This window comes from Podarcis bocagei (assembly GCF_964188305.1).
Source record: "Podarcis bocagei genome assembly, chromosome: 16".
NCBI lineage: Eukaryota > Metazoa > Chordata > Lepidosauria > Squamata > Lacertidae > Podarcis > Podarcis bocagei.
Genome location: NC_138142.1, coordinates 31,995,318 through 32,012,537, shown reverse-complemented (window position 1 = coordinate 32,012,537; position 17,220 = coordinate 31,995,318). Strand labels below are relative to the sequence as shown.

General features: G+C 47.7%; 1 protein-coding gene across 1 annotated transcript in view; it reads right to left on the bottom strand.

Annotated features, from left to right (window-relative positions):
* The window catches only part of PLCB3 (phospholipase C beta 3), a 67,936-nt gene extending 55,316 nt beyond the window's left edge, over positions 1 to 12,620 (bottom strand). The window contains exon 1 of the mRNA XM_081174312.1: positions 12,463 to 12,620. Coding sequence (XP_081030438.1) covers positions 12,463 to 12,561 — 99 coding nt within the window. The 5' untranslated portion in view covers positions 12,562 to 12,620. The remainder of the gene's footprint in view (positions 1 to 12,462) is intronic.
* Between the last annotated feature and the right edge of the window lie 4,600 nt (positions 12,621 to 17,220).

The window sequence follows — 17,220 nt, the reverse complement described above, 5'->3', positions numbered from 1 at the left end:
CCCATCTGGCTGGCCACTGCGAGGGAAGAGGATTCTGCGCTACAGAAGCCTTTGGTCTGATCCAGCAGCCGGGTTCCTCCTCCCCCTCCTCTTCTTCTTTGAATTTAAATACCGCCCTATACCTGGAGGTCTCAGGGCGGTTCACAGAATAAAATCAAAATACAAAACCACAAAATACAAAATAAAAATTAGAACAACCCAATGGCTCCCTCCCACACACAAAAAAGCCACATTTTAAAAGGGCATAGGGTGTTAATCAGATCAACCAAAGGCCTGGTTAAAAAGGAATGTTTTTGCCTGGTGCCTAAGGGTGTATAATGAAGGCACCATGCGAACTTCCCTGGGGAGAGCATTCCACAGATGGGGGGCCACTGCAGAGAAGGCGTGTTCTTGTGTTGCCACTCTCCGGACCTCTCTAGGAGGCGGCACACGAAGAAGGGCCTCCGAAGATGATTTCAGAGTCCGGGTAGGTTCATATGGGAAAAGGTGGCCCTTAAGGTATTGCGGTCCTGAGCCGTTTAAGGCTTTATAGGTCAAAACGAGCACTTTGAATTGGGCCCGGAAACTAATTGGTATCCAGTGTAGTCGGACCAGGATCAGTGTAATATGCTCAAACCGTCTTGCTCCGGTGAGCAACCTGGCCGCTGAATTCTGCACCAGCTGAAGTTTCTGAACCACCTTCAGAGGAGTTCCTAACGTTCTTAAGATCTGCTGATGGTGCCACACACCCTTGCAAGAAAGCATGTTGCGACTCGAACATGTGCCTTGCACTCCCAGTTCTCTGGAATTCTCTTCCCTTAAAAGTCAGGCAAGCCCCAACACTGCACAGTTTTCAATGGTGGTTGAAAACTTTTCTCTCCAGCTTTCTCAATTTAGTCATCTTTAAATGATCATTGATTCATTAATTGCCTTCTAAACAATCATTGCAAAGCGACGTACAATTTTTTTAAAAGCATGCAAACAGCAGATGCGGGTTTTGGTTTTTTTAAATAAAAACTAAAACCATATAAAATTGCCGTGTCTAAGATCCATTTATTCAGCTGGGAAAGCCAGCCGCAACAAAAATTACTTCAATTGTTTCCGGAAAGTGCAGAAAGTGCCTCAAGAGGAATGCTATTCCACAGAGCAGAGGCTGTCCCAATGAAAGCCTGATATAGAGTCATATAATTAAAGAGCTGGAAGGGACGCCAAGGGTCATCTAGTCCAACCCCCCAGCAATGCAGGAATCACAGCTGAGGAATCCCTGACAGATGGCCATCCAAGCTCTGTTTGGAAACCTCCAATGAAAGAGGGTCCACCACTTTCTGATGGAGTTCTTTCCACCGTCAAATGGCTCTTACAGTCAGAAAGAGGCAGAAATTCAACATGTGTAGCTTTTCCTGGCACAGGGGTGCAGATGCTGAACACCTGCCCGTTGTTGCAACTGTTACAGGCACAGGATCTGTGTCAGAGGGGAGTAAGGCACAAACCCTACCAATATGATCCCCACCGACTCTCCCTGCCATGGGTAACTCCATTCCAAAACAATTTGAGTTGGAATCATGAAGTATCTACCTGTAGAGCAGTTTTAGACAAGCGTAAGATTTCATGCCCCAAGGAATCTTGGGAACGGTTGAGGCCTTAGCAGTTTTTGTAAGAGAGGCCCAAGCCCTCTGAGACACCAACTTCCGAGGGAGAAGGGGGGCGCCGATGTCACGCAGATGGCGTTGAGAAGGAGCCAGTGGCAGAGCCAAACGCAGTGGCAGCACAGGTTCAATGGCCGGCAGCTCCATCTCCTACTGCTGCTGCTGCCGCCGCTGGCTGCAGTCTGCTTCCCCACTCCTTCCCCTCTGTGGCAGGAGGAGGAGAAGGAGCCGGCCACAGAATCTGGGTCATGCTCAGCTCCACACTTGGCCTCCTCTGCCTCCTTTAAACATGGGGGGGTCCAGCCCTCTCCCCCAAAATATTGGGGGCCCCAAAAGGTCTCGGTCCCTAGGAGTTGGAGGCCCTGCCTCTCACGGTAGTGCCCAGTGTGCAGCAGCTGTGAAAAAGGCAAATTCCATGCTAGGACTCATTAGGAAAGGAGCTGAAAATATAAATTGCCAGTTTCATAGTGCCATCATACAAATCTATGGCACAGCCACATTTGGGGGTTCCATTCCAGTCATCTCGCCTGAAAAAATGGATATGGCAGGTTCAGGAAAGGGCAACCTAAATTGAAACAGGTCTTTATACAACTTTATTTCTTTGGTTGTCCCAGAGAATCCTGGGAAATAAGAAAATGATCAGGGGGTGTAGCAACTCCCCTGTGAAGGAACAGTTACAATATTTGGGGCTTTTCAGTTTAGAAAAAAAGGCAAGGAGACATGATTGAGGTGTATACAGTAATGCACAGTGTAGAGAAAGCGGGCAAGGAAAGAATTTTCTCCCTCTCGTGTAACACTCGAAGGAAGCATTTCTTCACACAGCGCAAAGTTAAAATTATGGAATTTGCTCCCACCTGAGGTGGTGATGGCCAACAACTCCAGAAGGCTTTAAAGGGGGATTGAAACAGTTTTCTCATTGTGAGACTTGAAGCTACAAAAAACCAGGCTGAGGGTTTTCTTGGTATTGGCGCCCACCCTGTGGAATGCCTGTCTGTCAGATGTCAAAGAGATAAACAACTATACCTTGGACTTTCCAGAGACATCTGAAAGCAGTCCTGTATTGGGAAGGTTTTAATATTTGATGTCTCGTTATACAGTGGTACCTCGGTTTAAGAATAGTCCGGTTTAAGAACGATTCGGTATACAAACTCTCCAAAACCGGAAATAGTGTCCCGGTTTGAGAACTTTACCTTGGTTTAAGAACGGAACCCGAATGGTGGAAGGGCACCAGCGGCGGGAGGCCTTATTAGGGAAAGCGTGCCTCGGTTTATGAACGGCTTTGGTTTAAGAATGGACTTCTTGAATGGATTAAGTTCGTAAACCGAGGTACCACTGTATTTTTATATTCTGTTGGAAGCCACCTAGAGTGACTGGGCAACCCAGTCAGATGGGTGGGCTACAAATAAATTATTATTATTATTATTATTATTATTATTATTATTATACAAATTAATGAAGGCTAAGGGAATGTTCTGCCTTTGTTGCATTCATTGTCAGAGGCAGTATGTCTCTGAACACCGACTTCTGGAAATCCCAAGTGGGGAAAGTGCTGTTGAACCCAGGCCTTGCTAGCAGGCTTCCCACTATGGCATTTGAGTGGCGAGGCTGGGAGGGAGTTTCATTTGTTGATGTTAATTCGTTAATTCTGTTTCTGTCTGAAAAACCAATAAAATGTGTGTGTTTTTGAAAAAGACAGAGGTCACCAGCAGGCTTGAGGAAACCCTGTGGTGTGCTGAAGTACAAAATAATCCTTATAGACACAAACAAACCTAGAGATGGAAAGCCCCCAAGCATCTTAGTGATGACTGGCCATGTTCAGTGGCCACAGAATAGCGACTGACTTCAGGGGGTGGGAGAAGAGAAAACCAGACCTGGAGGCTGCCTAGCAAGAGAAACCCACAATAGGAACATTTGAAGCTGCCTTATACTAAGTCAGATGGCTGGTCTATCAAGCTCAGTATTGTCCTCACACTGACTGGAAGCATCTCTCCAGGTTTTTCAGGCAAGGGGTCTTTGCCAGCCATACCCAGGACTGAACCTGGGACCTTGTGCATGGAATGCAGGTGCTCAACAGCCAAACTATGGTTGCTCCCCTAAAAACAGAGATTCTAGTCCTCATGGTTCTCAACCAACGGCCGTTTTAAATAGGAACATAGGCAGCTGCCTCATGCAGTCAGGCCACTGGGTCTGTCTAGCACAGAGTGGAAACAGCTCTCCGAGATTTCAGACAAGGGACTCTCCCAGCCCTACCTGAAGATGCCAGGGATTTCACCCGAGACCATTGGCATGCAAGGAAAATGCTCTACCACTGAGGTATGGCCTTTCCCAAACATTTTACTGTGACATGTTATCGTAGGCCCCGCTTGTGACTATTAAATTCAGCCTGTAAATCTTTCAGTCTTTAACTTAGACCCACCCAGCTTGGGGGGAAAGGTTCTCTCACTACCATCATCCAAGCTCTTTAGGGACTCCATCCTCACCCCCACTTGCCCTCAGTCCTTTTAATACCTTTTATCAACACACAGCTCACATCCCCACTCAATACCTGAAATTAGCCTCGGAAGCGGAGGTGTGTAAGGGACAGCTTAGGAAATGGAGGAGAACGAGCCTACCACTCATCTGCAAAAACACTTAATAGGGTTCATTAGGATCTGCACAATAAGCTCAGGTCTCCAGCCAAACAGCAGGAAAGAGCCCACGCCCAGATCCGACGGCTTTCAAAGCAGGAACGCTCCAAAGGAGACCCCCTAAGACTTGCACAGGAAAGTAAAGCGGCCTGGGAAAAGTGGAGTGAATCAGGCTTGGCGTCAGCACCAGGCATTTTCTGGCAGCTGCCAAGAGCCCCCTGGCGCCAGCTGGACCCCCTCTGCCGCCCTCCTCCTCTAGTTTACAATTTGTCTTGGGCTGTATCCATGTTAGCCCTCCTCAGAGTAGAGCCACTGAAATCAATAACCATGACTAAGACAAGTCCATTCATTCCAATGGGTCTTCTCCGAGTAGGACTTAGTTGGATACCACGCACCACAGGGGTAGCGGATGTAGTGCCCTCCAATTTAGTTGTTGAACGACAACATTATCCCCTAACTGTAGGCCAAACTGAGCGGGGCTGATGGGAGTTTGAGTCCAGCAACCTCTAAGAGAGCATTGTGCTGGCTTCCCCTGATCCACTGTGAGGCAGGCAGCTGCCATTGTAAATGTGTAGCATGGCATTGTGGGAAACCTAAAGTAGCAGGTACCTCGCCATCAGGCTTTCCCTCCAACATCCATTTATTTAAGTTCCCGGGTTGGGGGATATGAATTCTATAAACAAACAACAAATAAATAAATCCCCCTTAGCTACTGGCCATCACAGTATCCTGCAGCAGCTAATTCATAGGTTAACGATGCACAACTCCTGTATCCACACCACCATACATTGAAAGCCCAATTATACCACTTAAGGCTTAAGCAGTCATGTCTTCCCCCAGAGAACCCTGGGAACTGTAGGTTGCCCCTCAGAGAGCTATAATTCCCACCCCCCTAAACAAATGACAGTTCCCAGGATGCTTTGGGGGAAGCCATGTGCTCTATATGTATGGTGTGAATGTGACCAATGTGAAGAAACACTTCCTTTCGCCTTTGCTCATTCAACTTCCTTACACAACCCACAGTTCTGAGGGAAAGCAGAGGGACCTCTCTCTCTCTCTCACTCACTTTCTTCACACCATGTATAACGTTATAAGTCTTAATTACGTCGATTATGTCTCCCTAGACTAGATTAGGAAACCTGTGGCCTTCCAGATGTTGATAAGACCCCTCTCATCATCCCTGGGCGTTAGCTACGCTGACTGGGGCTGACGGGAGTTGGGAGCCCATCTGGAAGCTTACAGCTGAAGTTCTAAGCTAAAAAGTTCAAACATCTCTCAAACTTTCCTAATATAGAGGAGTTGCTTCAGCCCCGCTGATCATTTCAACTGCACTCTCTGCTACTTTCTGCAGCTCTGTGATATCCTTTTTTGAGACTGGCTAGTCAGAACCATACATAGTATTCAAACAGTCTTGCGCCATATATTTATTGGAAAGCTTTACGAAACTGGCAGGTCTGCTTTCAGATAGCTTGCCTAAGAATCTCCAGCAAGGAATCTCTCCTTGTTGGCGCTGACACACAAAGCAGGTTGATGTTTTCATAGAGTTATCTAGCACAACCCCAGGATCTCCCTTTTCTAGTTAGCCTCTACCAGTTCGGAACAAACCGGTTTATATGTTTATATATGAAACCCTTTACGCTTACTTACACTAAGCCCCAATTGCCGTTTTTGTTGGCTGTTCGTCCAGTGGAGATATTTGTAGTCTGCTCAGATTGTCACCATCCTGAATAGTTTGCTGTCACTCACAAACTTGGCTAGCTCACTGCTCACCCCGACTGAAGATCACTTATGAATGCTAAACAGCACCAGACCCAAACAATACGGATCCAGCTCCCTCCCCACGACCGTGAGAAATGTATACTTATCCCTACAATTTATTCTTTAAGCAAATAACAATCCATTAAGGCAATGCACAAAAGTTTACTAAAAATTCTTTGGCCAGAGATTCGGTCAAAAGGTTTTTGGAAATCTAGGGAAGTTAGTACAAGGTTGCCAAGAATGGCTTTCTCTTTGCAAAAGCCGTGCTGATTCTTCCTCAGCAAGGCTTATCGTTCAACATTCTTTATCATTCTAGCTTTAATCATGCTTTCTACCAATTCTCATGGGACAGACATTAAGCTAAGAGGCATCATTTCTGCATCCCTTTTCAAAAAAATAGTGTCGTGCTCAGCTATGCCCTAATCATCCAGTAAAAAACATTATTTTTGTTAGACCAGCAATTTCACATTTGAGTTCTTAAATAAGTCTTGGGCAGACGCACTGACTCATAAACCTCGAGCCCTGGATTCAAATCCCGCTACTCAGCCATGAAGTTCAGTGGGAGATTTGACTTAACCTACCTCACAGGGTTCTTGCAATAACAAAGTGGTAAAGGGAGAAAAACCCCAACCCTGTATATGCTCTGAGCTCTTTGCAGGGTAGGATGATAATCTAATAAAAACATATTGAATCAAGGTTCCACACACACACATCACCAAGCCTCCTCCATTTTTTAAAGACTGCTTACACACCATACATTTAAAGCCCACCCTCCCCCACCCCCAATAATCCTGGGAACTGTTTTTCACCTCTCACAGAGCTATGGTTCTTAGCACCCTTAGCCAACTACAGTTCCCAATAATCCTGCAGGCCAAAAATGTGTGTTAAATGTACAGTAAGAATGTGGCCCAACTGTGTAAATACAAACAGGGTAACCTGCATTTTGCTGTGCCAGCTTGCAAAGATTTGATTAAAATTAGAATGCACACAAAATCCTATTTTCCCTGTCAAAGATTTTATTTCACTGCATTGCGCTCCACACTACACAGAAGCAACTATGAAGTTCCTACCCACTTTGCCTTTGTCATCTGAAAGGATTTGGCTGTTCTCAGTGCACCCTCTCAAACTCACCCCCCCATCCATGGCATCACAGGGCTGTGGGAATCCCCCTTAGGCCCTGTATTAGTGGGGTTGGGGGGGAGCTCACAAGACAGGAATTTTAATAGAGACCATATGCACTCCCATTGGTCAGCACGCTAAATACCCAGAGACCCTGAAACTCTGTCTGGAGATGAAAAGGAAATGGGGGTGGGCACTGGAGGCCGGGAGCTGGTTCCGGACACTGCAAAGGACTCCAGAGCGGGGGCCATTTCCAAGCAGCTCTGTAACAGAATGCCCCCGTCCTGCAAATCTTACATCACCCACCCACACAGAGAGCCCTTCCCTCATCAGCTGCCCTCTGGACTGTTATCGCCGTGGGAACATTGAACGGGAATCATTGTTCCAGGCTCTCCCACTTATGATAAGGAAACCGCTGTAAAAATGAGAACCTGGGCGGAGGCTAAGTCAGTCAGGGATCGTATCTAATGCTCACACATTGATATTTCTGGGGCAGGGTGAGGAGAAATAGAGGGTGGAAAGGCAAAACACAAGGCATCCCCCCCCAAAAAATAACCCAAAACGTTTAAATGTCAATATCGCCATCGCATGCCAGCAGCGATTTCAAGGGTACTTAAGAGAAGCAAAGGGCACCCTGATATCAGGATAATGCAGGAGGAAGAATGAGGGGTACCTCAAGATGAGCTCTTCGTTTGCTGGAAAGTGGAAGCACACAAAACCCCATTCAGATTGCCCTGTCTAATCCTACAAGCCCCAGTGAAGCCACCCATCTGTATGAACCTGTTGCACCCCTCAGGATATGTCAATCAGGAGAGCAAGAGACTCTTGAAGTCAAGGTCGTGGGTTCGAATCCCATGTTGGGCAAAAGAATCCTGCATTGGAGAAGTTGGACTAGATTACTGCCTGGTCCTCCCCAACTCTACTATTCTATGATTCTATTAAACTACAGGTTGTCTCCAATATGTTACTCCTATTCAGAGTAGACCCACTAAACTCAATCCACATGATTAACTGGGGACCATTAATTTCAATGGCTCTACTCTAAGGAGAATGACTCTCTTCCTCTTTCCTAGCAAACATGGAGATTCCCTCCACAACATAGACACATGCCCCCCCCCATTTTATCCTCACAATAGCCCTGTGAGGCAGGCTCAGCTGACAAAGAGCAAAGAGAGATTGAGGCAATTGCTACCACTCTCCCCCCAGGGAAATTAACTGACCTGGGAAATTATCCGTTTTTGAGAGCTGTTTTGAAAGGAAACGGATGGGAAGGGGGAAATTAGGCGCAATTTGCTGCTTGACATTCTGGCCCCGCAGATCTGGGCTGGGATACTGGAGAATGAGGAGAATTAAGATCAGAACCAGACAGGGGAGGGAAGAAGGGAAAGTATTCCTTGTTTCCCCATGTTGTTTGCAATGTTGGCTGGGCAGATGAGCTCTCCATCTTCGACCATTCCAGGCAAGAAACAGGATTCCCCAGAGAGAGGATTTGTCCTCACAGCTGTTTGAGAAGCATTTCTGAGGCGAAAGGAGGGGGGGAAGAGGGCCATTGGGGGGTGTCATTTGGCAGACACCTCAGAAACATGTTTCCTCAGGCTGTGCAAATAGTCATTAGATTCACATCCTTGGGTAAAAAAAAAGGTGGGGAGAGAAAGTAGCAAACAATCAGAGTGTGGGGCATAGAAGAAATGTGGACAGTTGAGGGTTGCAAAATCCCTTGCTTTCCCTGACCCCCAGATTATATCACACATGCACACGCATGCACCTCTCTCAAACCAGGCCCATTTGACACGTCTTGCCTCCAAAAAGCCTGCCACCCTCCCAGCACCAATGTGGCCTGGCACAGGATGCCACAAATCACTAGGCCCACATACCCCACCCCACACGCTCGATGAATTGGCCACATTTTAGAAGAGATCTTCTGGGCGGGGAGCAGAGACTGGGTGAGATTGTGGGTGTTTGCAGGAATTTTTCCAGCAAGGAGGAATAAAACAATGAAAGCAGGAAGATTCCTCGCCCCAAAATGAAAATATTGTCTGTATATTTTGCCTCCTATCTCAGGTTCTATGAATGCTAAAAACCTGACTCTTTGGAAAAAAGAAAAGAAAACTGAGAATATGGTTCCTCACCAGGAGGGAACTTCACCCTTCCCCACCCCAGAGTGAACACCCACAGATAAGACACAAAACTGTGAGCGTGTTTACACACAAACCACAAACCAGTGTCAGAGATTTCTTGTTAACACCATACTTTCACCCAGTTTTCCTCTGACAGAAGGAGACAGACTGCCCCATCCATGCTCACCCTCCCCGTAATATTCTGACACAGGAGTCTGGGGTGTGTATACAAAACACACACACATGTGCACAAAGAGAAAATATCACTTTGCGTGTACTGGAGCTTCCCTTAGCATTTTTCCTTAACAGTTTCAATCAGGACAAGTCCTGAATTCCTTCCCTTAAGTCCTGAATCTTCTCTACTAAGGGGTGATTGCCTGCCCCCCACTATCTCCCCCCCCCTCTCCCTGACACAAAAATGCCCTTTGATCAATGAGAGGGGCCCAGGCCCATTGATCTAGCTTGCATGTCTTTTTTTTCTTGCCTAAGGCTCTGGGCTTCCTTTTTTGGGGTTGGAGAGAGCAAAAGGAAGGAAGGCTAAGAGGGCTGTTGTCATAGTGCTTAGATTGTGAAACCCCCAGCAGGGCCGAAGGAGGGAAAGTAAGGGGGGGGGGGCAGAAGTCAGAAGAAGCTTGTTCCTGCCCCCCAGTAACCAAGGCCCCAAGGGAATGGAGGAAATAATCAAGGATTTCTTATTTCTGCCCCACAATCACTGGGCCCCACTGAAGTGATCCAGTGGGTCCCTTCGCTGTAAACACCCAAAGCCCCATTCAGGCTGATCTGCCAAATCCATCCCCACAATTCAAATGCCACCCATCTACTCATTCTAGGTTCCACATTTATTGGTTTTTAACCTCACTCTTCCACCAAGGGCCTCGGCCTCCCCCTCCCTTCCAGTTCTTCCAAAGCAACTATACTCTATTCCGAACTTAAAAATGGAAAGCATAATGCTGGTGGTCAACAAAAGAGGTTCAAAGACTGTCTCAAGGCAATTTTTTAAAAATGTAGTATAAACACCAACAATTGGGAAACGCCTGCGAGCGCTCCAGTTGGAGAACAGCCTTTACCAAAGGTGTCATGGGCTTTGAAGACATTCGAACTCAGGACGCAAGGGAGAAACGTGCTAAGAGGAAGGAACGCTTGGCAAATCCACACCGTGATCGACTCCCACCTGGAAACCAATGTCCCCACTGTGGAAGGATGTGTGGATCCAGAATTGGCCTCCACAGTCACTGATGGACTCATTGTTAAAACCGTGTTTATGGAAGACAATCTTACTCGGCTACAAGTGATCACCAAAGAAGAAGAAGATGATAAACTCTCCCCACACCCGACACCATCTGCCCATCTCCAAGACAGTCCCAAACTCATAGAGCTTCAGAGACTGCCTTTGCTTCAATTTTGGGTCTAAGTGGCTCATTGGGGCAGGCCTGTATGCATCTGCCGCAAGAATGCACCCCACTGAGAGCACCCCATGAGCATACACACACGCCAAAGGCTTAGCCAGTCCCCTTGCGGGCAGATTCCCCTATAGAGAACACCCATGTCCCATAGAGAGCCCCTGTGAATTGCAGTACAGTACACAACCTCTTTTTTATAATAAAAAAACACTTCATGTTCATAAAATGTACACACACCAAAATCAACATTCGGGGCACATGGGAGTATAAATGCACCGGAAACTAAATGGGGGCGGGTGGGCTGGGGAAGAGACAGGGATAGGGGGCTGGCAGTCAACAGAGGGTCCAACAAAGCCTCCCTCTTTTTACAAACACTGAGAAAAAGTTGGAAATGTTGGAAGGAGGGGGGGGGCGGAAATGCTTCTTGTCTCCCTAGATACCACCCAGCGCATTGCACATTTAAAGAAAAAAATCCTTCCGGCGCAAGGAAGGCAAAAAGATATCTTGATTTGAAGACTTAGGGAGGTTAAAGTTCCTGAAAAAGTGAAAAAAGGCAAGGAGGGGTCTGTCTCCAGAAAGAGTCAGGCTAACAGGAGAAAAAGAGAGAAAGCAGGAAGAGTGGGGGGGCGAAGGCATCAACTCCACCCAGTGTCTTGACAGCTCAGGGCAAGGGAGCCTTGGAGAGGTCACGCTTGGGGGCAAGGGGGACAGGGAAGCGAGACGGGGAGGGTCAAGCTGAAGTTTGGAAGTGGAAGTTGGAGATATGCTCTAAGGGGGCTTCAAGGAGAGGAAAAGGCAGCTGGGGGGCCCACCGAGAAGGTCTTTTCCAAGGAAAAGTGGCTCTACTAAAGGAAGAGATAGGGTGGGGTGAAACAAACAAGTCAGAGGGGACCCCCGTGTTGTCTCCAACCCTTTCCCAGGTTGTTGCTCTGCTGTGAATTGTGGTTGAGTGTATGTGTGTCAAGAAATAGAAGCCAAAAATAAATAAATAGCAGAATTAGGGACTGTGAAGGGGGCTTCCCAAGACTGATGGAGAAAGGAAATACTCTTTCAAGGAAGTGGGGGGGGGATCCCCACTTAATACAGAGAGCTTTTTTCTCTCCTTTGGGAAGGGGCATCCCTATGCAAACCATGGGGGAGCTGCAGATAAGTGAAAAGAGGGGGGGGTTGTTTCTGCAACAAAGTTTGCACGAAGCCGCCAAAAAAATAAATGAATAAAATAAAACTCAAATGTAAAGAATTGGGGAGTTTACAAAGGAATGGAATTTAGGAGTGTCATAGGAGATAAGGGGGGAAAGAGGCGGAGAGTAATGTAGAGAGGGAGTCAAAAGGGAGGTCTAAAGTGTAGGAGGACAGAGGAATAATATATTTCTCTCTACAAGAAGGGAACCCCCAGTAAATAAAACAGTGGGGTGTAAAGATACAGACAGGGGACAAGATCGCTTCCCAGAAAGGATCCACCACCCCACAAAAAAAACCCAGAGGCAGCAGCAGAATAAGAGAAGGGGGAAAGCAGGGGAAATGGGCAAACTACCAAATCTTTACTTTTGGAAGTCAGGGGGTTCCCCCAAAAGTAAACCAATGGGGTACACGGGCATGGAAACAGACTGTTGCGCAGAACAGACCGACAATCTGAAGCGAGGGGATAAGTGAGGGAACGGGGGCTTCGGGTGGCCCACGCACCCACCCCACTGAAAAGGGGATCCTCTCTTAAGATCAAATCAAGCCTGCAGAAGGGAGGGTGGCTATTTTGCAAGAAAAGTTTGCAACGCAAGGAAGGGGGAGATGTGGGCTCGTCCCGCCCTCCGAGACTCACCTCGTCCCATTTGATGAACTTGCTGCCTTTCATCAGGGTCTCCGGGACCTTCAGGGGCTCCAGCTGGAGCGCGTGGACCTCCGGGCGCGCCCCGGCCATGGCTGCGGCGCTCCTGGCCCGGGACCCCCGCTGCCCGTGCGGAACCGCCGCCGCTGCCTCTCCCTGGGCGGGGACTGCGCGCAGGGGTGGGATCGGCCCGGGAGAAGGCGCTTAAAGAGACCGCCCGGTTCCTTCTTGGAGGGAAGCGGAGGAAGGAGGAGCTGCGTGGCGGGGCTGGGGGCGAGGACTCCGGCGCGCAGTGCTCCGAGCGCGCGTAAGCCCCGCGGGGATGGTGGCGAGGGTTTACTCCTGGAGAAACCTGCCCGGGAAAGTAGGCCGTGCGGTGCAGTGGTTAGAGAAGCTCCAGATGTTGTTAAGACTCCAACTCCCATCATCCCTGGCCAGTGTCCATGCTGGCAGGGGGCTGATGGGAGTTGGAGTCCCAACAACATTAACTTATGGTCTGTGTGTGTGGTTTGGGAGCTGCACGGTCAAGGGGAAAACAATGCTGTGCAAGGTTGTAAAGACTGCGGAGAGAATAATTGGGTGCACTTTTCCCACCTTGGATCAAATCTATGCTTCCAGGTGCCATAAGAAAGCTGCAGAGATAGTGCAGGATAGTGCGCACCCCAGAAATGATCTCTTTCAGCTTCTGCCTTCTGGAAGAAGGTACAGTGGTACCTTGGGTTACATACGCTTCAGGTTACAGACTCCACTAACCCAGAAATAGTGCTTCAGGTTAAGAACTTTGCTTCAGGATGAGAACAGAAATCGTGCTCTGGCGGCGCGGCAGCAGCAGGAGGCCCCATTTGCTAAAGTGGTGCTTCAGGTTAAGAACAGTTTCAGGTTAAGAACGGACCTCCGGAACAAATTAAGTACTTAACCCAAGGTACCACTGTACAGGGTTATAAAGACTAGAACTAGCCGCCTGAGAAACACTTTCTATTCAAATGCAATTTTGGTTTTAAACGCAGTGTAAGGTACAGTGGTACCTCTAGTTACGTACTTAATTCGTTACGGAGGTCCGTCCTTAACCTGAAACTGTTCTTAACCTGAAGCACCACTTTAGCTAATGGGGTCTCCTGCTGCCGCTGCGCCACAGGAGCATGATTTCTGTTCTCATCCTGAAGCAAAGTTCTTAACCCTAGGTATTATTTCTGGGTTAGCAGAGTCTGTAACCTGAATCGTATGTTACCTGAAGCGTATGTAACACGAGGTACCACTGTAGTCTCTATGTGAGTATATTGTATTCAGTTATGGGGTATTACAGTTTTTAGGGGCTAACCAGGCTGGGATAGCTGGCTTGTTGGTTTTTGAATGTCTGATGTAGATTTTTCGATTTCGTTGTTCTGTATGGGACAATGACAATAAAGATTATCGTATCATAAGGGAGCCCGCCCGCTCCCCCACTTCTGGGTTTAGGGTGTTGGATTCAGATCGGGGGAGACCCGGGTTCAGTTTGTGTGTCCCGCCAGCCACAAACAGGAGAGGAGAGTGTCCCCCACAGGCACGCTGTGAAAACAGGAAGCTGGACTAGATGAGCCATTGGCCTGATCCAGCAGGTTCATTTTCTCTTCTCATTTCTTACGTTGAGGCCAAACAGCTTCTTCTGGAAGGCTCACATTTTCCCCCACCTAGCAGCAAATTGGTCCTCTGAGGTAGACTGCCCCTGTGGCTGGAGGCTCTACTTAGCTTCCACCGCTAATAGCAGACCAATTCTCTCCATCCTATGATCAGTTCACTGTGGAAGTGTGGACCTGGGAGAGACCAGGGTTCAAATCCCCACTTGGCCATAAAGCACACTGGATGGGCTTGGGGACAGTCACTGCCCAGGGTTGTTGTGTGGGGATTAAATGAGGAGGGGGAGAAGCATGCAAGCCACCTTGATCTCCTTGGACAAAAGAAGACAGGATATTAATTCAATCTATTATTATTATTATTATCTCTTTTGCTCTCAGCCAAGCCTACCTCATAGGGTTGTTGGGAGGATAAAATCCACGCATGTATTCTGAGAACATTTAAATTCCATCTAGGGCCATGCTGCCAAAACAGTAGATACTTAATCCATCAACCACTTTTCAGGATTTCTGAAATCCCAGACCTGTGATACGGGTCTCTCTTGAGGAACTGTATCTTTGTCCTGCCAAGGTGGTTCCCTACTTCTGTTCTAAAGGTTGAAGAAAAGATTGGGGGAAGTCTTGCACCCATTTTATAGATTATGGGAGAGGGAGAGTCCTGGGGTGGCAATTATTATGCTGCCGGATGTTGGGTATTGGTAGTCAAGGAACAGCAAATGCGGAAAGTGCTTTAAGGCACTGAGGCTGGCTGTATATAGATTTAAAGCACACCCTCAAAAAAAAAGGATACGGTACTAGTTTGTTCGAGAAGCTTCCTCAATGATATCCCTTTGTCCCCATCTGCACTATTTCAAGCCGTTTCATTGCACTTTAAACAGTCATGGCTTCCCTCACCAAATCTGGGAACTGTAGTTTGTTAAGGGTGCTGGGAGTTGTTAAGAGAGAGCCCCATTCCCCTCACAGAGCTACAATTCCCAAAGTTCCCTGGGAAGAAGGATTATTGAGTATTAAACCACTCTGGGAATTGTAACCCATTCAGGGGACATAGTGATGTATGGAAGTGAGAGCTGGACCATAAAGAAGGCTGATCACTGAAGAATTGATGTTTTTGAATTATGGTGCTGGAGGAGACTCTTGAGAGTCCCATGGACTGCAAGAAGATCAAACCTCTCCATTCTTAAGGAAATCAGCCACTGGAAGGACAGATCCTGAAGCTGAGGCTCCAATACTTTGGCCACTTCATGAGAAGACTCCCTGGAAAAGACCCTGATGTTGGGAAAGATGGAGGGCACAAGGAGAAGGGGACAACAGAGGACGAGATGGTTGGACAGTGTTCTCGAAGCTACCAGCATGAGTCTGACCAAACTGCGGGAGGCAGTGGAAGACAGGAGTGCCTGGCGTGCTCTGGTCCATGGGGTCACGAAGAGGCGGACACGACTAAATGACTAAACAACGACAATAATTATCAGCACCCTTAATGAACTACAGTTCCCAGAATTCTCTGGGGGGAGCCATGACTGTTTAAAGTGCAATGAAACTGCTTGAAATAGTGCAGACGGGGCCATTATTGCTGTTCAGAAGGGCTATAGTACCAACAAACAAACAAAAGTGGGAGAAAAATATGCCAGAACTTTTGTGGTGTAAAACATTCCTGAATTTCAGCAGGATATGCACTGCTTGGAAGGGAAGCGGTGTGGGGACCCCCCCCCCAAACAAAGCACCTTTGCAGGTACAAATGGTATTAAACGTGGGAACCTGTGTGACTGCTCTAATAGCACCAGGAACGCAAATCATCACGAGCGTGAAATAAAAAAGAAGTCTGGAGGGGTCCTCAGTGTATGGTGTGTACATAGCTACAGATGTCAGCGAACTGAGGGGCTTGTTTGTTGAGAGGGCAGCATGCCATGCAAGCCTAGGCAAAATGAAATCTAAGTGCAAGCTGCTTTTGAGATTTAAGGTTGTGGGCCCTTTAAGGAGGCAGAAGAGTGCTGTAGCACTGGGTCATAAACATCATTAAATGTCGCTCATCGCTGATCTTAGAGTGGGATGGGAATTTCCCCAGCTTACAGCTCCTAGCCTGAGTCACTCACAACAACTACGCCATCTCCAGGGAAGAAAGGCCCAACTAGGAAAGGGAGGTTATGGCCTTTGATATCTGGGTTGCGGTCCTGGCCTTCTCCTGCTCTCCTTTTCCACAGATGTGATGTTCAAACTGCTGAACAAGGCTGCGTACACACCATAAAGCACATTATAAAGCACATCCCCCCCTCCAAGAATCCTGGGAATTGTAGTTTGTCAACGGTTCTGGGAATTGTTACTTTGTGAGGAGCAAACTATAGTTCCCATGATTCTTCAGGGTTAAATCATAGAATTGTAGAGCTGGAATGGGGGCACAATGGTCATCTAGTCCAACCCCCTGCAATACAGGAATCTTTCACCCAACGTGGCACTCGAACCCACAACCCTGGGATTAAGAGTCTCAAGCTCTACTGACTAAGCTATCCAGCCATACTCTTTCAAGGTACAACCATCTCCCTAGTCCAAAACGCAGGCCACTACACCAGACAGTCTCCATGGCCTGTGGTTGCATACTCACCATACACTGAAAGCACATATTTTCTCACAAAGAATACTAGGAACTATAGTTTACCCCTCACAGTGCTACAGTTCCCAGCAAACTTAACAAACCGTGGTTCCCAGGATTCTTGTGGGGAAGAGGGGGAAGCCATGTGCTTTTAAAATTATGGTGTGTCCACAGCCCAAGGCATCAGATCTCAAGCTAAAACTGTCTTCGCAGGGCCGCCGTGGGAAAGGAGGACGTCACCAGCTGTAATTTAGTGGCCAGAAAGGTCATATGTGCACCAGGAAAACCTAGAGAGAATAAAATGCTGTTGTTTTGTTCCAGGCTGGAGGGCTTCCCCTGTACAGAGAGCGATCTCAGTCGCACCCTGCTTTCAAGAAAGTTATTTAACAGGATCATAGCGCTAAGCCAACTTGGCCGTAGTCCACGGAGGAAAGCAGCCTTCGCTTTTGAACTTCCAGGGAGTTGGGAGAGAATGTAAACACAGAGAAAAGGAAGAAAACAGGTCCTGACCTCACAGACGCTCTTCCTCGTCTGCGGAAGGGAAAACTGAATCACAGC